At 41.8% G+C, this 23,007-nt stretch overlaps 1 protein-coding gene across 1 annotated transcript in view; it reads right to left on the reverse strand.

Annotated features, from left to right (window-relative positions):
* The window catches only part of wdr3 (WD repeat domain 3), a 51,214-nt gene that overhangs the window by 19,797 nt on the left and 8,410 nt on the right, over positions 1 to 23,007 (reverse strand). Inside the window, exons 6-12 of the mRNA XM_034186152.1 lie at positions 22,857 to 22,952; positions 19,490 to 19,594; positions 15,348 to 15,449; positions 14,118 to 14,218; positions 8,730 to 8,831; positions 5,711 to 5,941; positions 1,049 to 1,142 (exon numbers count right to left, since the gene is read on the reverse strand). Coding sequence (XP_034042043.1) covers positions 1,049 to 1,142; positions 5,711 to 5,941; positions 8,730 to 8,831; positions 14,118 to 14,218; positions 15,348 to 15,449; positions 19,490 to 19,594; positions 22,857 to 22,952 — 831 coding nt within the window. The remainder of the gene's footprint in view (positions 1 to 1,048; positions 1,143 to 5,710; positions 5,942 to 8,729; positions 8,832 to 14,117; positions 14,219 to 15,347; positions 15,450 to 19,489; positions 19,595 to 22,856; positions 22,953 to 23,007) is intronic.

Genomic DNA, 23,007 nt, shown 5'->3' on the forward strand with positions numbered 1-23,007 from the left:
AGACGCTTGCCCAAGATGTTGACATCTTTGACATCATTGCACATAACTCAGAGTAACTGAAAAACTCTGATCGTTATATATTCATCCTGCAGACGGGGGAGGAGTTATTAAAGGTGTAACGATACATGTAGGGCGGTCACTAGCCCTAAATACCAAGGTGATGGACTCTGGGTGGGTAGGGAGAGTTCCCATGGGATAAAAAAGCTTTTCAAACTACCATCCCTGGTTCTCAAGACCAGGCACCTAAGTGGCTCCACTCTACTCTTTTCTACTCTTCTATTTTACTCATCCTTTTTAGATATTTAAATATACCTTAGTATACTGGCATAGTTCCACCTTAGAATTGGAATATAATATATAAGATATACCTTACTGAATTTTCATGTATTTGTATTGAACCGTTTCGGTACGGGACGTTTTGTTTAGTACAGGGCTGTGCATGGGTGAATTCACGTTGCGTGTTTACATTCAGTGTTGCCAACTTGGCGGCTTTCTCGCTACATCTGGTGACTTTCCAAACCCTCTTGACGACTTATTTTCTCAAAAGCGACTAGCGACAAATCTAACTACTTTTCCTGGTGTTACTGGAGACTTTTCTGATGTTTGGTGACTGACAGTGAAAGTCTCTGTTGTCACCGAGCTGCAGCGGGTTTGTTTACTTTTTGAGAAGTGACAGCTGTGTACTGGCCTTATTGTTCACTCTACCATTTATAGCAAACTTTTTTATCCCATCCTATTCAGGCATAATAAATATTACATTACTCGACTGCTTTAACCCTTTAATGTCCTCACATTTTTTTAATAGAATGTAGTTGATGTCAACACACTCTACCAAACACTTGAGCTGAACATTAAAGAGCTAAACTAATCTCACCAGAAGAATACCTTTAAAATACTGGACTGATAAACTGTACCGCTAACAGTAGTAGTACCATTAAAAGCTTAAACCTCTGTCCCAGAAGATCAGAAAACCTCTCAACTGTATGGACACTCTTTTGCAGCCTGAGGGACTGTATGAATTCATCTTTTCGTGTGCATGTCTGAATACCTTTGTTCCCAGAATAAGCTGTCTGTCTCCAGGCACAAAGAGAGAGCACAGGGAGTATTCACAGGCCATAGTGCGAATCACCTGCAGAGTTGCTCTGCGAGAGGAGGAATAAATTAAAACAATGTATTTCACAACATGGACAGTTAACGATACCACTTTAATACACTACAACCACACAGTACCACACTGTCAAGGCTAACAAACTGTAAAGCAGGAAAAAAGTGTGTTAACTTGCAGAGGACTTGATATCAGTCCACCAGACTGTGTATCAGACCATTTAACCTTATTTACAGATGAGGACAGAATTATAAACCCCCCACCACTTCTGAAATTTCTTCAAAATTTTCCAAAGTGCTTTTTTTTTTTTAAGAGAGCAAGGAATTGTCAGCACAGCATTTCTAAACATCCTAATTTTATTCTGGATGTTTGTATTATTTTACTTTGCACACAGAAACAAAATTATAAAAAAAACTACCAGGGTCAAAATTATTAACTCCCGATGCAAATAGCCAATTGAGTGTCCTTTAATCTGGATAACAGTCTGCAGTTGTTTGTGGTAGTTTTCAACAGTTAGGGTTAGGGTTCTTCTTTGATAAATTTCTCAAGATCCTCCAGATTTGATGGTCTTCTGTCATGGACCTTGGTCTTCCCCACAGATTTTCAATGGGATTCAAGTCAGGGCTTTGTGCAGGCCAGTCAATAAAAAGTTCACTTTGGTCTTTTGGAGGCTTTTTTTGGGGGGTCGCTGTTGTGTTTTAACACAAAGCGATGACTCAGACCCAATTTTACTGCTGACTGCTTCAGGTTTGCTTTCTAAATCTTGACATACATCATTCTTTCTTCATGATTACTTCCACCTTCAGACGATTCCCAGTTCCAGGCACACTGAAGCATTCCCACAGCACGACATTCCCACTGCCATGTTTCACTGTGGGTACGGTGTTCTTTCGGTTATATTACTCTCCCTTCTTTCTCCAAACATAAGCAACATCTATATGGCCAAAGAGCTGTAGTTTTGTCTTCTCTGACCAAATGACATGCTTCCAGTATGCATAACCTTTCTCCAGGTCCTCATCATATTTCAGTCTGGCTTGAAGGTGTCTCTTCTGCAGATGTGGTGCCACCAATCAGGCCTGTATAGTAGAGTGCCATCATCATACCTAGCAACAGGGTCAACCCCGCCTCCTCACAAAGATAAACGTTTCTGTCCCCTCCTTGCAAAGAGGTGCTCTCAGACACCACTTGGATCTCTCTTAGGCTAGGATTCTTTTCCTGGAAATTTTAGCCTAATTCAGGAGCTCTGTGAGAAGACTTTGAGTTGCTTCATGGATATGGGCCCTGGTGTATATTCAAAGTAGACTGAAACATATATTTAAAGCTTTCACTGTGCGGGTGCTGCCTATTATTTTTGCACTGGCATCTTGCTATAAAACTGCAAGTACAGGGTGCCCCATAAAATGCCACAAAAATAAAGCCACAGAAAATCTATATACTTTGGGATACTAATATCTGTCATATGTCATCTTGAAGCATATCTCAAGGAATTTCTTCTTGGTGTTCAGTTCTAATTCCACCTCAGTTTGGAAGAGTTGTGGCATTCACAAGATGTGCTCAATGTTGTTGTTGGTTTTGCAATGGATTTGGTCTCAAAGTAGAATTCCACCAGTTTCCTTTTTGCTCAACTGTAAGCGGCATCCTCATTGGTTCACTCTCAAACTACATCATATAACTACATATAACTTAATGTATGAAAAGAAAACAAAAAACAGAATTCATATTAGCCGTTGCAGAGTCAGAGTCAAATGATATTGTGGCACTTCTGTTTTGGGACACCCTGTATCTATCAGTTGATGATGTGTGGGATTAAAATAGTTATGTACACTCAAAAAAATATAAACGCAACACTTTTGGTTTTGCTCCCATTTTGTATGAGATGAACTCAAAGATTTAAAACTTTTTCCACATACACAATATCACCATTTCCCTCAAATATTGTTCACAAACCAGTCTAAATCTGTGATAGTGAGCACTTCTCCTTTGCTGAGATAATCCATCCCACCTCACAGGTGTGCCATATCAAGATGCTGATTAGACACCATGATTAGTACACAGGTGTGCCTTAGACTGCCTACAATAAAAGGTCACTCTGAAAGGTGCAGTTTTATCACACAGCACAATGCCACAGATGTCGCAAGATTTGAGGGAGCGTGCAATTGGCATGCTGACAGCAGGAATGTCAACCAGAGCTGTTGCTCATGTACTGAATGTTCATTTCTCTACCATAAGCCGTCTCCAAAGGCGTTTCAGAGAATTTGGCAGTACATCCAACCAGCCTCACAACCGCAGACCACATGTAACCACACCAGCCCAGGACCTCCACATCCAGCATGTTCACCTCCAAGATCATCTGAGACCAGCCACTCGGACAACTGCTGAAACAATCGGTTTGCAATCTGCATGCTCGTCGTCCTCATCAGGGTCTCGACCTGACTCCAGTTCGTCGTCGTAACCGACTTGAGTGGGCAAATGCTCACATTCGCTGGCGTTTTGCACGTTGGAGAGGTGTTCTCTTCACGGATGAATCCCGGTTCACACTGTCCAGGGCAGATGGCAGACAGCATGTGTGGCGTCGTGTGGGTGAGCGGTTTTCTGATGTCAATGTTGTGGATCGAGTGGCCCATGGTGGCGGTGGGGTTATGGTATGGGCAGGCATCTGTTATGGACGAAGAACACAGGTGCATTTTATTGATGGCATTTTGAATGCACAGAGATACCGTGACAAGATCCTGAGGCCCATTGTTGTGCCATACATCCAAGAACATCACCTCATGTTGTAGCAGGATAATGCACGGCCTCATGTTGCAAGGATCTGTACACAATTCTTGGAAGCTGAAAATGCCCCAGTTCTTGCATGGCCGGCACACTCAGCGGACATGTCTCCCACTGAGCATGTTTGGGATGCTCTGGACCAGCGTATACGACAGCGTGTACCAGTTCCTGCCAATATCCAGCAACGTTGCACAGCCATTGAAGAGGAGTGGACCAACATTCCACAGGCCACAATTGACAACCTGATCAACTCTATGCGAAGGAGATGTGTTGCACTGCATGAGGCAAATGGTGGTCACACCAGATACTGACTGGTATCCCCCCCAATAAAACAAAACTGCACCTTTCAGAGTGGCCTTTTATTGTGGACAGTCTAAGACACACCTGTGCACTAATCATGGTGTCTAATCAGCATCTTGATATGGCACACCTGTGAGGTGGGATGGATTATCTCAGCAAAGGAGAAGTGCTCACTATCACAGATTTAGACGGGTTTGTGAACAATATTTGAGGGTAATGGTGATATTGTGTATGTGGAAAAAGTTTTAGATCTTTGACTTCATCTCATACAAAATGGGAGCAAAACCAAAAGTGTTGCCTTTATATTTTTGTTGAGTGTATTTAATGCAGTGTGATGATGTACTTTTCAGGCAGGCAATGTGCTCTGTGCTGAATGCAGCCGCAGTGCTGTTTGCATGCTCCCTCAAATAACACTGCACATATGAGAAGAGGTGAGAGGAAACGTGCATAGATTTGGTGAACTGTGTTTCATTCATCCTCAATCAATCAAAAACAAACAAACAAAAACAAACACACACACACAAACCCACTTCTGCAGCCCCAGGAACATCAGTGAAATCTGTTTAATTTTAACCAGATTTTTCTTTATGAAAGGGCCAAATTTGCCACTTTGGGAAAGACACGGGCACAGAGTGTTAGTCCAATGACACATCAGTCACTCGTAAATTTTGAGCGGACAAGTGTTACTGCACAGTGACTCAGTTGTGCATTTTCCATAAAAAAGCATATGTTATGGTGGAAGAAAAAGGAGGTGAACATTCATTGGAATGCTGTACATTTTATACTTTGACTGTGTTTGATAGTGATGTGTGTCTTGGTGGCTTCCTCCCTCTTGCTCAGTCCTCCAGTTTTGCTTTACTCCAGACAGATTTATCATACCGGTTGTATTTCTTCATGGCTGACATAAAAATAAAGTTCAAGACCTATTCAGAGACTTGGAAATGTTCTCGTATCCATCCCGTCTTGTCTCAGTAAAACTGGCTATAAAAGTGACTATTTATTTGTGTTATAGAAAAGGGTGCCACAATTATGCAACCCATCATTTTGGTTTGGATATTTTTTTATGGTGTAATGGTTTTGTGCTCTGCAAGATAGCAATGCACCTGCAATGCACTTGACCACACCTCATTTTTGGACCAACATATCCACGGGTGCACAGAAAAATGCAAATGGACTTGTGATATAAAAGATGTGGGCAATAAAACCAAAACCGTGTCAGTTGTACACTACCAGTGCACTGTGTGGCACTTTGCTGAGCAAGCTCCACTGCAATAGGATATTTTTTGATAGGACAGAGTACCCCTGTGAGGCCCCTTTCAAGTATCGAGTGTATTGCTAGTAGCACCCTAGAAAGGAAGTTTTAAAAAGCTTTTAATTTTTTGGCAGATTTATGGTCGAGCAGATGGTTGCCAGGGAAATAACGTATGCAATTCTTCTGTACTTTGGATTGAAAAACCTATAAATAACAGGCTTGGCCCTTGAAAAACTTCTCTGGGACATGTGAATGCTCGACTGGGACAGGGCTGTCTTCACCTGTTCCACACTTTAACGGTGTCTCCTGAGGCCGACAGGATGGCCAGGTTGTCAGAGCTGAAGGCCAGTGTGCGGACGTCAGTGCGATGGCCTCCGAGGGTGAGGCGAGTTGTCTTATTGGCTGTGGGAGGTTTAACTGAAGTCTTTAAGCTGTAGGTCTCAACAGTGTTGTTTTGTAGCAGCAGTGCAACCTTCAGCTCACCACCTGAACATGCTAGGCAGTCCACCCATCTGAGAGAAGAGAGAGGATTTGCGTGGTGAGTTCATGGCTAAAAGTGTTCCTCTGTGACTTCAAAAAGTCACTCAAACTGAAAAATCATATATCATGTACAACCTTTGGAGGACCTCTGATAAAAAATACTGTGCATCCAGAAAGTATTCACAGCGCTTCACTTTTTCCATATTTTGTTATGTTACAACCTTATTCCAAAATGGATGAAATTAATTTATCCTCAAAATTCTACCTACAATACCCCATAATGACAATGTGAAAAAAGGTTTTTTTTTGGGTTTTTTAAACCTAAGAAATCACATGCACATAAGTATTCACAGTCTTTGCCATGAAGCTCAAAATTGAGCTCAGGTGCATCCTGTTTCCTCTGATCATCCTTGAGATGTTTCTAAGGGTTAACTGGAGTCCACCTGGGGTAAATTCAGTTGATTGGACATGATTTGGAAAGACACACACCTGTCTACATATAAGGTCTCACAGTTGACAGTGCATGTGAGATCACAAACCAAGCATGAAGTCAAAGGAATTGTCTGTAGATGTCAGAGACATGACTGTCTCAAGGCACAAATCTGGGGAAGGGTACAGAAACATTTCTGCTGCTTTGAAGGTCCCAATGAGCACAGTAACATCCATCATCTGTAAATGGAAGAAGTTTGGATCCACCAGGACTCTTCTTAGAGCTGGCCGCCCGTGTGAACTGAGTGATCGAGGAGAAAGGCCTTAGTCAGGGAGGTGACCCGATGGTCACTGTGTCAGAACTCCAGCAATCCTTTGTTGAGAGAGGAGAAACCTCCAGTTGCATATGGGGGTACTCATACCTAGTGGGCCCAGTGTGCCCACCACGTGTTGGGGGATTATAATCTTAAATGCGGCGCTGAAGTTCACAACCAACATTCAGAGATAGGTGTTTTGTTTTTCCAGGTGTTCCAGACTGATGTGAAGGGTGTATGATACAGCGTCCTCAGTGGACCGGCTGGGGTGGATGGCGAACTGAAGTGGGTCAAACGATGGGCGTATCATGTCCAATCAACTGTATTTACCCCACGTGGACTCCAATTAAGCTGTAGAAACATCTCAAGGATGATCAGTGAAAACAGGATGCACCTGAGCTCAATTTTGAGCTTCATGGGAAAGGCTGTGAATATTTATGCACATGTGATACACTAAAGTTAATTGGACATCTTTAAGTATACGCCGTCTTGGACATTGGTATGTGTTCATTTACAAAGCCATTCTTGGGAAAATTCCTGACTACCTTTCCTCCTTATTGATTTTAAAGGATGGATCACACAACCTGAGATCATTGAGCTTTGTACAGTTTGTTGTCCCCATAATTCAAACAGAACTGAGAAAGAAGGCCTTTCTGCACCCACTGTGTGGAATAAACCAAAACATGGTGTCTTTGACTGTTTTTAAATCTGCAGTTAAAATCCTGGAATGCAGACTTTCTGAATGTCACTGTTTTGACTGATGTTTCCTTACATATTTGTACCGTACTGCATCTGCGCGATTGTTTGCTGAAACTGTGTATTGCTGCCATTTTTGGTTGGGTCTCCCTTGAAAAAGAGATCTTCTGATCTCAATGGGACAAACCTGGTGAAATAAAGGTTACAACTGTTAAAGATTTTGTATATATGTTATCACTGTTTAACATTTGTACATTTGTCTTCTTTCTCATGAGAACGGTGTTGTGCTGTTTTGCACTTCACCCTGAGAATGTACGTGTTATTCAACCTTGTTTTAGCTTTGTCTTCTTTCTCATGAGAACGGTGTTGTGCTGTTTTGCACTTCACCCTGAGAATGTACGTGTTATTCAACCTTGTTTTAGCTTTGTCTTCTTTCTCATGAGAACGGTGTTGTGCTGTTTTGCACCTGTCTTAACCAAGCCTGAGAATTCAATTTTGTTTTAGCACTCTGGGGTCAATCTGAGCTGGGAATGAAGGGCTGGATGTACTTATTATTATAATATAACTTTGTTTTCGCAGCCTCTAACGACTGGGAGTAAGAGAACGTTTTGACTGTTGTGATGTGGTGCTTAGTGTGAAGGAGTGTGAAGGACAGGACACTTCAGGCAGATGCAGAACAGCAACTGCAACAGACGAACGAGATGTGCTGACCTGTGTAAAAGAAAGTGTTCTTCCTTACAGCTGCACTTATTGACGTATGCGTTTATGTTACGGGAAGAAACTTGTCTTGCGTCATCACCCCCACCCTTAGGACAAGTTTTTTGTTTATGTGATGAGGGCGTCTCTTAATAAAAAGAGCGGAAAAGCAGGCCAGACTTTAGTGTAGCCTTGGTGTACAGCCTGACTGCACTCCGCGCGTAAAATTTGACTTTCTGTCTCACTGGTGTTTCTTGACTCTGTTTGTCTTGTTAAAGGTTTTAAAAATGTTTGGAGGAGAAAATACCCAACAACAACAACAACATGTAATTTCTTAGTTTTTTTATTTATATAATAAATTTGCAAAAAACTCAAACCTTTTCACACTGTCATTATGGGGTATTGTGTGTAGAATTTTGAGGAAAAAAATTATTTCATCCATTTTTGGAATAAGACTAACATAAAATGTGGAAAAAGTGAAGCGCTGTTAATACTTTTCGGATGCTTTGTATTGAGTGACACTAAGTGCTGATGTCACATTGAAATGACTGAGATGGATTACTGAAGAAAGATTTTCATTGGGAGGCGTAGCACATATTACAGGCCTTATGCAAGTGTTGCACAAATTTTTTAAAATGTTCTGTTACAAATTTAGGAAATGTTTGTGCAATAGCTGCATACTGACCTGATCTTGGCAGAAGCCTTTATGTTGGTTAGTCTGATGATCTCATCCTTTAGTTTCCTCTCTACCACAGGCTCCGCTGTCTTGTCCGCACCATCCTGAGCTCTACAGCAGGGGGCAGCAACACAACAGCTTTGATCGTGTTGACTTCAAATGTCCACAGAACCCACAGTAATATATACTGAATGATGTACTATAATAACTCCTTAATAACAGCATAACCGTCAACAGCTAGAGTCTTACATGCAACACTAATAATGTCAAAACAAGAGCAAGTAAACAAACAGCAAACTTGCTCTATTAGGAATCAGTCAGAAACTAGAAGAAGCATTCGAAAAGCAAGACCCCCCCCCCCCCCCCGTACCTTGTATGCCTGACATAAGATTCATGCAAATTCATTCTTTGCAATTCACTGATACCATAACGTATTTCTGTGTGCATTCACCACAGCTATTCCATACTTTATTACATAAACAAAGCTGCTATATAAATTTAGAAAGACGTTCCTTCTCCCTTTGAATTTATCATAATGTAAGTATAACACTATACTTCCACATATGCTCCATTTAACAAAATGTACTTGTTAGGAATTGTGTCACATTACTACCTGCTACCAACTGCGCATTTACTTAGTAATCACTCATAAAACTGAGTACACTGTAGCGTGCAAAAGTTGGATTGCCCACATAATTGAGCACTTATCTGGGATCTCAAGCAGTAAACCCTGACATGTTACTGAGACAGTACTTCAAAGTTCATCCTTACATTATGTGTTACTTTTCTAAATTTCTCACAAGCATAAGACCATACGAGAGGGTGAATAATTCTCTTTTTTTCCCCCTGTAGGAAGAAGAGCAGGTGATTCTGTGCCATAAGAGTTGAACTGTCATCGTACACACTATGATTTAATTACCGATCACACTACCTGTCTATGTCCTTCAACAAGACACTTCACTGACACTCTATTGTCAACCCAGCTGTAAATGGGAACCAGTCTTGACTGGGAAAGTAACCTGTGATGGACTGGTGTCCCATCCAGGGAAAGCTGAAGACACATCCACTTAATGCCAGATAAACTGACACTTCTCTCTATTTTACCTTCTGTATAAGATCAAACTGTGGAGTTCATTGGGACAGTGTCAGCTCACTTTGCGCAAACCATAGTGTCACCATTGTGCCAAACAATCTTATTTTAAAAAGTACTGACACAAGAAAAACAAATTAGGTTCAGGACAACACACTTATGTAATAAAAGCCTGAATTATTGATAAAAACAAAACAAAAAAAAAACATGAGAGGAAAAGATATTTGGCTTATGACAGCAGGAGTGCCACCCATCAAGAAACAGTCAAACTATTTACAGCACAGAAAACAAAACATACTACACAAACAATGAATGTTTATGAGTTCAATGATACAAATATTTCATGAGGTGAAAGACAGAATGTTCCATTCAATGAGGTGAAGCCAAGTTGAATGGAACATTCCATCTTTCACTGAATTAAATATCTGTTACATTGAAACAATGTAAAAACATTCACTACTTCTACTTTGTCTTTCGGCTGTTCCCATTAGGGGTCGCCACAGCAGATCAATCGTTTCCATCTCACCCTGTCCTCTGTATCTTCCTCTGTCACACCAACCACCTGCATGTCCTCTCTCAGCACATCCATGAACCTCCTCTTTGGTCTCCCTCTTCTCCTCCTGCCTGGTGGCTCCATCCTCAGCATCCTTCTCCCTATATACCCTGGGTCCCTCCTCTGCACATGTCCAAACCATCTCAATCTCGCCTCTCTGACTGTCTCTAAATCGTCCCACCTGAGTTGTCCCTCTGATATGTTCATTCCTAATCTTGTCCATTCTTGTCACTCCCAAAGAGAATCTCAACATCTTCAGCTCTGCCACCTCCAGCTCTGCCTCCTGTCTTTTTGTTAGTGCCACTGTCTCTAAACCATACAACATAGCTGGTCTCACTACTGTTTTGTAAACTTTCCCCTTCACTCTTGCGGTTATTCTTCGGTCACAAATCACTCCTGCCACCTTTCTCCACCCACTCCACCCTGCCTGCACTCTCTTCTTCACCTCTCTACCACACTCTCCATTACTTTGAACAGATGACCCCAAATATTTAAACTCATCTACTTTTACCACTTCTACTCCTTGTAACTGCACTATTCCACTGGGCTCCCTCTCATTCACACACATGTACTCAGTCTTGCTTCTACTGACTTTCATTCCCCTTCTCTCCAAAGCATATCTCCACTTCTCCAGACTAGACTCAACTTGCTCTCTACTCTCACTACAGATCACAATGTCATCTGCAAACATCATAGTCCATGGGGACTCCTGTCTGATCTCATCTGTCAACCTGTCCATCACCACTGCAAACAAGAAAGGAGTCAGAGCTGATCCTTGGTGTAATCCCACCTCAACCATGAATGAGTCTGTCATTCCGACTGCGCATCTCACCGCTGTCACACTATTCTTGTACATGTCCTGCACTACCCTAACATACTTCTCTGCCACTCCAGACTTCCTCATACAATGCCACAACTCTTCTCTTGGCACCCTATCATAAGCTTTTTCTAAGTCCACAAACACACAATGTAACTCTTTCTGTCCTTCTCTGTACTTTTCCAACAGTATTCTCAGAGCAAACATTGCATCTGTAGTGCTCTTTCTCGGCATGAAACCATATTGCTGCTCACAGATCTTCACCTGTTTTCTAAGCCTAGCTTCTACTACTCTTTCCCATAACTTCATGCTGTGGCTGATCAGCTTTATGCCTCTGTAGTTACTGCAGCTCTGCACATCACCCTTGTTCTTGAAAATAGGAACCAGCACACTTCGTCTCCACTCCTCAGGCATGCTCTCACTTTCCAAGATTTTATTAAACAATCTGGTTAGAAACTCTACTGCCATCTCTCCTAGACATTTCCATGCCTCCATTGGAATGTCATCTGGACCAACTGCCTTTCCACTCTTCATCCTCTTCATAGCAGCCCTCACTTCTTCCTTGCTAATCTCTTTTACTTCCTGATTTACTCTCACTACATCATCCAGCCTTTTCTCTCGCTCATTTTCTTTATTCATCAACTCTTCAAAATATTCCCTCCACCTTCTCAGCACACACTCCTCACTTGTCAGCACATTACCATGTGCATCTTTTACCACCCTAACCTGCTGCACATCCTTTCCAGCTCTGTCTCTTTGTCTGGCCAATCGGTACAAGTCCTTTTCTCCTTCCTTACTATTCAACTTCTTGTACAGCTTGCAATATGCCTTTTCCTTTGCTTTTGCCACTTCTCTTCTCGCCTTACGCTGCATCTCCTTGTACTCCTGTCTACTTTCTTCATCTCTCTGACTATCCCAAAACTTTTCGCCAACCTCTTTCTCCTTATGCTTTCCTGGACCTCTTCATTCCACCACCAAGTCTCCTTGTCTTCCTTCCACTGTCCAGATGTCATACCCAGTACTGCCCTAGCTGTCTCCCTCACCACATCTGCAGTACTTTTCCAGTTGTCCAAAATTGCTTCCCCTCCAACTAGTGCTTCTCTCACCTGCTCGCTAAATTTCACACAACAGTCTTCCTCCTTCAGCTTCCACCATCTGATCCTTTGTTGAGCTCTCACTCTCTTCTACTTCTTTACCTCTAAAGTCATCCTACAAACAACCATCCTATGCTGTCTAGTGACACTCTCTCCTGCTACCACCTTACAGTCTGTGATTTCTTTTAGCTTGCATCTCCTATAAAGAATGTAGTCCACCTGTGTGCACCTTCCTCCACTCTTATATGTTACCCTGTGCTCCTCCCTTTTCTTAAAGTAGGTATTCACCACAGCCATTTCCACCCTTTTTGCAAAATCAACTACCATCTGTCCTTCCCCGTTCCTATCCTTGATACCATATCTACCCATTACTTCCTCATCACCTCTGTTCCCTTCACCAACATGCCCATTGAAGTCTGCTCCTATCACCACTCTTTCATGCTTGGGCACACTCTCCACCACCTCATCTAACACACTCCAGAAATCTTCTTTCTCCTTCATCTCACATCCTACCTGTGGGGCATATGCACTGATGATATTCATCATCACCCCTTCAATTTCCAACTTCACACTCATCACCCTGTCAGACACTCACTTAACCTCCAACACACTTTTAACATACTCTTCCTTTAAAATGACCCCAACACCATTTCTCTTCCTGTCCTCACCATGGTACAACAACTTGTACCCACCGCCGATGCTCCTGCTCTTACTTCCCTTCCACTTGGTCTCTTGCACACACAATATGTCTACCTTTCTCCTCTCCATCATATCAGCCAGCTCTCTCCCTTTACCAGTCATACTACCAACATTCAAAGTCCCCACTCTCATTTCCACCCTTCTAGTTTTCTTCTTCTCCCGCTGTTCGTGGCAACGATTTCCTCCTCTTCTTCGTCGTCTTCGCCCAGCAGTAGCCCAATTTCCACCGGCACCCTGTTGGGCAATAGCACTGGTGGCGGACGTTGTTAACCCGGGCCGCGACCGATCCGGTATGGGAATTCGATTCTGAGTCTGCATAGTTGGGTTGGCTTGTTTTACGCCGGATGCCCTTCCTGACGCAACCCTCCTCATTTATCCGGGCTTGGGACCGGCACTCAGAATGTACTGGCTGCACAACCCATGTGGCTAAGTTAATGTAAAAACATTACTATTTGTTACTATTACATTCACTATTTGTTTTATATAAGGGCTAAAACAGATCCTTGTCATTTGATATTTTATTAATTTATAAACAGAACAGGGACTTAGATTTTGGCATCCCACACTGGTGTTTTGATATCAACAGTCCAACACGAACTTTAAATAGGAGTCCAAAGTTGTTCTCAGTCAACTTGGAAAAACAGTTATATAATTCAAAAACAATTCTGGCGATCTAGTCAGTGATGCCGTGCACTTCATCCAAACACTAGCACTTCATCCAAACACCAGCACTTCATCCTACCAGCTCTTCATGCCTCCAGATGGCTTACAGCGCAGTGGATTTGTTTGTGTGTGTGTGTGTATGTGTGTTAGCACTGTCAATTAGCTCTTTAAAATCATCTGTCAGCAAAACAAACCTGTTTAGCTAAACGCTGCACCCGGTAGTTGGCGGTGGTCACAACATGCAATGGCACAAATCGTATGGAACCAAGTTTGCACGGTAAATGTAACCAAATTCCACGCTAAATGCAATGAAACACAAATGGGACAAATAATCCATGTCACGTGACATACAAAGCACCAATAAAATGAAGGATCCATTCGGTCGTTATATAAGAGTGCTTAACGCACTTCTCAAGTTATCCATGGTGCATCAGGAGCAGTACTGACATATCAAAGGATTAAATGCATTTGATGAACTTACTTGGCTATCTTCTTTTGGGCTTTTTTCAGCTTCTTTGTCATTTTTTTCTGTACTTCCTCCTCTGACAGTACAGTGAAGAGCTCTAGGACTGAGTCATTGCCCTACAAAACAAATATCAAGATTCATTGTACGTCAAAGGCAAATGTATTCCAATGATGAATACAATTAGCAACAATATATCTCTGACCAGAATTTATTCAACAGCTGTTTTAACTTGTGCACCAGGTTGGAAAGGAAAAGTTATCTCCTGGGTGGCAACAACTGCAGGGTATTACGCTGCTCTCTCTGTCAGCTCATGGACTTGCAAGAGTCCAAAAATTATGTAGCTCCAGCTGTTCACTTCTGAGCAACCAGGGTGGTCCAATGTCATATCTAAGCAGCCAGCAATCAAACATATTCCAACTCTTCAGGAACTCATCAAATGCAAGCACACATTTCTACAGGGCTTATTCTGAGCCTGAGCTGATTATTGTTGTGTTTTCTTTCAGACACACATCACTGCTCTGTTAAATATCCTGACCATCTGTGAGTTTTGAAACAAGTGGACATGGAGACTCTAACTGTGTCTCAGTGAATTCTTAGGTCAGCACAGGATGTGCGCTGGTCCCTTACCTGTTCAGTGGTTGGACAAGTGGGTGAAAGGCCATGAAGTCTAGTAATGCAAGTACATTTGTCAGTGATCAAAGGTTCACTGATCTTGACTTTTCAAGTGATGCTGTGATCTTTTCAGAATCAACTAAAGATATATTTGAGACACTCAAGAAGCTGAGTGAAAAGACAGAATGTCTAGGCTTTTGAAGGTCTACTCCTAGATGTTAGTAATTTGACTGATTAGTAAGTTCCTTCGGCACATTGATGTCAAAGACCAACGTTTAAAAGGCACATAGGACAACACTGACTTCCTTTGATTGGTAAAAAGGAGACCACACCCCACTTTACTTTAAAAATACCTTCTGCTGGTAAATTTCCCTCCACCTTTCAGACACATGCACGGCGCTCAGAGGAAAACAGAGTGAACCTATTAGGAGATAGATTACTTATGACACTAGTGGGTTTCAAATCTGTGAGGTGCTGGATGTGAGGAACACCAGCACATGATCCCATACCTGACTTGTTCCAAGTACTGTAATGGATGTTCTACTTAAACTCTTCAAAACAATAATTTTTACTCCCTGATATATTTTTAATTAAAAAAAAAAAATCACCACACAAAGACAATTCAGCACTTACATGGCAGGCAACGACTCCCATTTTGGCATCCAAGGTCATTGAGACAACCCGGTCTCTGGCCTCTCGAAGGATGGAACCGGCTTTATTGCAAGTCAGAATTCGCTGAGAAAAGTGGGAAAAAAGACAGTAAACATTAAAGGGAAGAAAGAACAGAAGAGATTCACTGAAGCTGAACACACACACACACACACACACACACATATACTGTGTATATATATGTGTGTGTGTGTGTGTGTGTCACACAGGCACACACACACATATACTGTGTATATATATGTGTGTGTGTGTGTGTCACACAGGCACACACACACATATACTGTGTATATATATGTGTGTGTGTGTGTCACACAGGCACACACACACATATACTGTGTATATATATGTGTGTGTGTGTGTGTCACACAGGCACACACACACATATACTGTGTATATATATGTGTGTGTGTGTGTGTGTGTCACACAGGCACACACACACATATACTGTGTATATATATGTGTGTGTGTGTGTCACACAGGCACACACACATATACTGTGTATATATATGTGTGTGTGTGTGTGTCACACAGGCACACTGAGAAAAGTGGCACTATAGTGCATGTTCGCACAATATCAAGACACTTTTTCCTAAATCCTTCAGGTGCCTTTTGTCAAACTCCAGGTGGGCTGCCATGTGCCTTTTACTAAGGAGTGGCCTCGTCTGGCCACTCTACCATACAGGCCTGATTGGTGGATTGCTGCAGAGATGGTTGTCCTTCTGGGAGGTTCTCCTCTCTCCACAGAGGAATGGTGGAGCTCTGACAGAGTGACCATTGGGTTCTTGGTCACATCCCTGACTAAGACCCTTCTCCCCCAATCGCTTGGTTTAGATGGGCGGCCAGCTCTAGGAAGAGTCCTGGTGGATGCAAATGGTTTCCATTTACAGATGATGGAGCTTACTGTGCTCATTGGGACCTTCAAAGCAGCAGAAATGTTTCTGTACCCTTCCCCAGATTTGTGTCTCGAGACAATCCTGTCTGAGGTCTACAGACAATTCCTTTGACTTCATGCTTGGTTTGTGTTCTGATATGCACTGTCAACTGTGGGACCTTATATGTAGACAGGTGTGTGCATTTCCAAATCATGTCCAATCATCTGAATTTACCCCAAAGATGATCAGTGGAAAAGGATCCACCTGGGCTTAATTTTGAGCTAAACTTTGGGCTTGAGACCAGAGGACCCTTGGTTCAAACCCCAGCCTGAATCACTAAGGGCCCTTGGGCAAGGTCCTTAATCTCCAAGTTGCTCCCAGTGTGTATTGAGCACCTTGCATGGCAGCACCCTGACATCAGTGTGTGTGTGTTAGTGTGAATGTGAGGCATAATTCTAAAGCACCTTGAGCATTTGATGCAGATCGAAAAGTGCTATATAAATGCAGTCCATTTACCATGGCAAAGGCTGTCAATACTTATGTACATATGATTTTCTTAGTTTTTTATTTTTAATAAATTTGTCATTATGGGGTATTGTGTGTAGAATTGTCAGGGGAAACAAAATATATTTCATCCATTTTGGAATAAAGCTGGAACTTAACAAAATGTGGAGAATTTGAAGTGCTGTGAATACTTTCCTGATGCACTGTATTCTGGAGTATAAATTGCACCTGTTAAAAGATGGCTCTTAAAAAGTAAAAAAACAATATACAAGTCACACTGTAGTATAAGTCACATCTTTTTTCTGTATTATCAGCTCATTAATTTGGAATTTTTGTGCATTGCTGTAGAGTAATTCTTATCATTGATATTTATTCTTTGATAATTTAAGTCATTATCACTCTGTGCAAAACCATATATAACACTGGATCATGGCCTGAGGACTTCCTGCGCAGTATCATCATGCCGCTGCAGAAGAAACCCAATGCACAGAGATGTGAAGAACATCGAACACTCAGCCTCATCTCCCATGCATCAAAGATCCTGTTGAGAGTAATTAACAACAGACTGAGAACCAGAAGGAAGGACTACATTGGATGGGACCAGTTTGGCTTCCGGAAAGGGATGGGAACAAGAGAGGCAGTGGCCATCATGAGAACATTATCAGAACGTAACATCGAACACAATCGAGATGTTTATGTTTGTTTTGTCGACTACGAGAAGGCATTCGATCGGGTGGACTGGACAAAACTGATGGCCGTTTTGAAAGACCTGGGAGCAGATTGGAGTGAGAGGAGATTGATCAAAGCCCTTTACATGGGACAGACGGCAACAGTGCGAACTGACCAGGGGATGGCTGGACCATGTATCATCGGAAGAGGAGTGTGACAGGGCTGCCTACTGTCTCCGCTGCTTTTTAACATCTTTGCAGAGACAATGATGAAGGAGGCCATGGAAGGATTGGAAGAAGGAGTGAAGATGGGAGGACACTTGATCCAAGCTGTGAGATTTGCAGACGATCAGGCAATGATAGCGAACACAGGACTCCAGACCATCATGACGAAGCTAAATGAGGTGGTGGAGCAATACGGAATGAGAATAAACAAGACCAAGACAAAGGTAATGAAGATTGGGAAAGGTGAATATGAGCAGTTGCAGATCAACATCGATGGCCAGGTACTTGAACAAGTCCAACAATTCAAATATCTTGGAAGCCTGCTCACAGATGATGGACGTAGCGAAAAAGAAGTGAGGGAAAGAATTGCTATGGCAAAAGATGCGTTCAACAAACATCAAGCGCTACTCACTGGAAAGACCAACCAAAACCTGAAGAAGAGACTAATCAAGACTTTAGTTTGGAGTGTAATCCTTTATGGCTCAGAAACCTGGACATTGAAGAAAGAGGACATGAAGAGACTAGAGAGCTGCAAGATGTGGTTTTGGAGGAGGATGGAAAAAATAAGCTGGACAGCACATGAGAAATGAAGAAGTACTGAGGAGAGTTGGAGAAAAGAGAAGTCTAAAAGTTACAATCTGGAAGAGGAAAGCGCGATGGATTGGCCATATCATGAGATCAGAAGGAATGTTAAGAACAGCGCTGGAGGGGAGAGCAGATGGAAAGAGAGGGAGAGGAAGGAAGAGGTTAGCAATGCTGGACAACATACAAGAAGAGCGTGGCTATCACATCATAAAGGAGATGGCGATGGATCGAGAGAGATGGTGTGCGGTTGTGCATGCTGGACCTGCCCAAGAGCAGACCACCTAAGAGAGAGAGAGAGAATTTAAGTCCCACCCGATTATATCGTAAAAACGCAAAAAAACAAAACAAAAAAACCTACACGACTTATACGTTGGAAAATATGGTACTCAGATCAGGATTGGGGGGAAAAAAAAAACAAAAACAAAAACAAAAAAAAAAACGTGATCTTTTCTGGGAAAACAAACAAGAGTGGTCTGTGAGCACAATGTTACCCGCTGGGCAAATGCTGCTTTGGTACAAGTGCTTGCTACATTTGCATAACATTTTAAGGTCTGCGATAGTTGATTTCAGAATGCAGACACCAAACTCATGAAAGATTTGTTAATCAAGGGCCATAGCTCTGGTAAAATGGGCCCAACTCCAATGATATGATAATATCCGTACTACCCACCTAAAACAAGGACTTTTACCAAGATTCATAAAATTTCTACTGAAAATGTGAGAGGAGTTGATTTCAGAAAGCTTATACCCTTTTTGAGACAGGCAGGCAGACAGAAATCGCCACAACATAATCCCCCTTTAGCCCTTTGGCCACAGGGGATAATAAAAACAAAACAAAAATGAAGCAACTAAACCTTTTGGCACAGCTCTCATACTCCAGGTATTTGACATGAAAATTCAGTAAGGTATATCTTATATATTATATTCCAATTCTAAGGTGGAACTATGCTAGTATATTAAGGTATATCTAAATATCTAAAAAGGAAGAGTAAAATAGAAGAGTAGAAAAGCGTAGAGTAGAGCCACTTAGGTGCCTGGTCTTGAGAACAAGGGATGGTAGGTTAATAACAATAATACATGGATATTAATTTCAGTGAGCTTCCCTCCAAGTATCATCCTCACAAACAGCCTGGAAAATGTTATTTTATCCCTCTAGTTTATAAAAAGGACTACTTAACAAATAATTTATACTAAACATACTATTCCCCAACTTTTTCCAATGGCCATAGTTAAAGAGTGAGTACTCTTGTACCTCTGCAGTGCTCTCATCCAGCCTGTCACCATCTTCATTATCATCTTCAGAATCATCCTGCAGGGTTTTGCCCTTCTTTACTTTTGGCTCTCCATTGACTTTTTCCTGATTGGGACAAGAAGACAAACACACTGAACTTACCTGAGGCAGTACTACATAAAGTGTCAGACTTCAGGTACAGTGCCAAGGCTGAAAAATTGGGTAGAGGTGGTGGTCAAAGTGCGCTTGTTTCCAGTGTGGAAGGTTCCTGGTTGTGTCAGAAAGGGCATCTGGTATAAAACTTGTGCCAAATCAACATCTGAATCTGCTGTGGCAACCCCGAGTGAAATACAAAGGAGAAGCTGAAGTGACTTACTGTGATAATCTTTAACAAAATGAAATTTAAATCAAGAGGTTAAGAACATGCTGAGAACAGACTAGACCAGATGTGCATTTTCCTCATAGATGGACAGTGTTTTCAAAAAGAGCTGCAGCAGCTAAAAATGACTTTTTCAGTGAGCATCACTGAGCCTGGGAAAAAACATTCTTGAAGAAAACACTGGACATGTCATTTTCAATGACAAAAATTATGTGAACATGATGGACCATGAGAGTAATTTTGACACTGATGCACAACAGGGGACACTGATCACTTTCATTCTCCAGATGTTTCACCTGTTTTCAATCAATTAATCCATGTGTTAATCAAGAATCAATTACAGTTTGCCAGAAGGCACATGCAAGATTCAAGCCTACGTTTGAACTGTTTTTTTTTTTTGTTTTTTTTTTGCATTAAAATGTTTTTCCATTTCACTCATGTTTGTGGTGAGGACGAGGCTGTTAGAAACCCATTATCCGAGCACCTGCCGGCTATGACAGGACAGGACAGGCTATTTTGGCTCCGCCCTCTCGTGCACTTCATTGTGACAATCCCAACTGTTTTGTGTGCTGGACACTGTATATAAAATAATTATTTTGAACCAGATTAATCATTTTCTGTCAGATCTTAACAGTTGAAAATGCCTCTAATTGCTTCTGGAATCACTGAGGACTGTTTCATCTAGACCCTTTTTTCCCCTCATGTGCTGAATGGAACAGTCTAAAAAGTCATTATTTGTAATGTTTATATTGTAACAGCTTGGTAAAACAGTTGCATGTTCATTCCTTCTTTATACGCAGCTGTAAAAGTATGTTTATGATAGATTTAACATCTTGTTATAATGGATCAGATGAGCTTCGCTGTGTGTTCACTGACGCAATCACTTGCATTTACACAGAATGCAAGTGCGCAAAAGAGTGATTTTGCAGACATTAATAGAGGAACACAAAGTTAAAACTTGGATCAAGTTGTCAAAATGACTGTAAAGTCGCAGAAGAACTAAAGCCAACAAGTCAACAAGACTGACTTTTTTTTTTTGGGGGGGGGTGATCCGTGCAGGTGTATATAATTAAAGCAGCCACCTCATTGTGGTGTCTTTTCTTTTGGTCACAGAGAGCTGGGTGAACACTGTTCTGCTGCATTTAATGACTCTGTAACACAGGTGAAGTGCAGCCTGACGTAAGGATGCGCGCACCGGCCAAACTGTAGGAGCATCTTTTTTTGGACTGCGTTTAAAAAAATGTGACATCATCTTGAATGCGACGGCTAAGACCAAGCTTTACTAAATTATAAATAACTTTTGAATGATATGAGATAGAAACTCACTTTTTTTTTTATTTTGCTGAAAAGTTAACTCCGCGGACTTTCGAGCCAGCCATCGGCCATCTTTGTACTCCTCATAGAAGCTGTGTGATGACGTGCGCAATGTGAGTGTCCAATCAGAATTGGTTCACCGTCACATGGTTTTCCAAAATCCAATCGTAGGGCAGATTTACCTCACGTGAAAAGCCAAAGATCATTTTCAGGAGTGATATGTTACTAGTTGGCCCGTTTGAATAGCCCCCTGGGTAGTCCAATGACTACATACTATTAGTACATACTCAGTGTGCCCTGCGCCATTATGCACAGCGATCAGTGAAAGCAGGAGCACACAGAGAGCCTTTGATGACAATCTCACATGCTCAAACAAAGAGTGTGTAACTATCAGGATTGCTCCACTAGTTTGTATGTGAATGTTACTGGATAACTCTTTTGCTTTCTCTGCGTAAAGCACTGTTTACCATATCAATGGACAACAAAACGCATAGACCATTTTGTATATATTGTTCAAAATGTGCATTTGTGTTTATTGTTTGAACCTTTTTGTTGTACAGTCTTTCACACAAGACCTCAAATTACCTTTATAAAGTGTCAAAACAGTTGTTTATTATAGTTTGCTGTGTGTTTTGAATAAATGTGTGTAGAAAATTATTTTTCGCTTTATTTTTTCCTTGCCTATTTTTGATTGTAAACCTTTATTAAACTTATAAAACACAACAAAAACATATATATTCTGAAAGCACAGGTTGTCCTGAAAAAAAGAGACATAAAACTTGATTGTGGGATGCAGGGAGAGCTGTTAACAGCAATAATAAAACATTTATGCCAGGCGAGTGAACTGCCCAAAAAATGCCCTTGGACCCCAGAGGGTTAAAGGGACAAGTGTGGGAGGGCTGGAGGTTTGGACCAAACCCGTGCCTAAACGTGCACCAACGTTGCGTTACATGGTGCTAACATGGATCACATGTAGCTTGACGTGGATCATATGCGGCGACACGAGTCAATCGAGGTCGGTCGTGGCTGATTAGAGGCTGATACCTGGTACATGTGAGGTACTTAGAGGCACATAGAGGCTTCTTTGTAGGAGATACGTAATATATTTATACGTGGATCATTATTCAAATAACCACTGAAATTTCTGGCAAATCCATATGTGGCTCATTAGTCATGGCTTTATTATTCGGTGGGAACAAGGCTTCAGGGTTTTCATGGATGTCTCTGTCGCTTCCCTCACTACTCTCCTTCTTGCCCAATCAGTTTCTCAGAACTGCCAACTTAGCACATGACCACGACTCAAGTTTATTAATAAGGAGACTTAATAAGAATCCAGTACTGGCTTTTGGTCTGCACTCCAGCAACCATCAACCACCTGTCAGAAATCTGTCAATTTGGAATCTTAGAAAACATCCTTTTACTCAGCAGCAAATGAGAACTCACTTCACAGAGAGCTGGACTCATCAGTAGTTTATCTTCACACAGTCCCATCTGAATCACACCACAGTGTCCTACTAGTGGTGTGCATTCTTTTAAATCTTCCAACCCAATTACAACACAGGTCTATGAGACAAATATATCTGGGTACATCGTGGAAAAACTGCATTGGGGGTGTGTCACAGGTTGTGTTATCCTAGGTGGGATCACCCCTTAGGACCTCTGTAATTATGACCAGTGTGGTGCTCATCTCCTCACCTCCTGCAGATAGTTGATGTCCCAGGCACGAAGTTCACTGTCTGCTGACCCTGTTAGCAATCTGGTGTCTTGATTCAGCAGCACCATACCCCACACCTGACATGCACACACACACACACACATTAAATAGGCCTTCTTGACCATATCAAAG

The sequence above is a fragment of the Thalassophryne amazonica genome, chromosome 14 (assembly GCF_902500255.1).
Source record: "Thalassophryne amazonica chromosome 14, fThaAma1.1, whole genome shotgun sequence".
NCBI classification, from domain to species: domain Eukaryota; kingdom Metazoa; phylum Chordata; class Actinopteri; order Batrachoidiformes; family Batrachoididae; genus Thalassophryne; species Thalassophryne amazonica.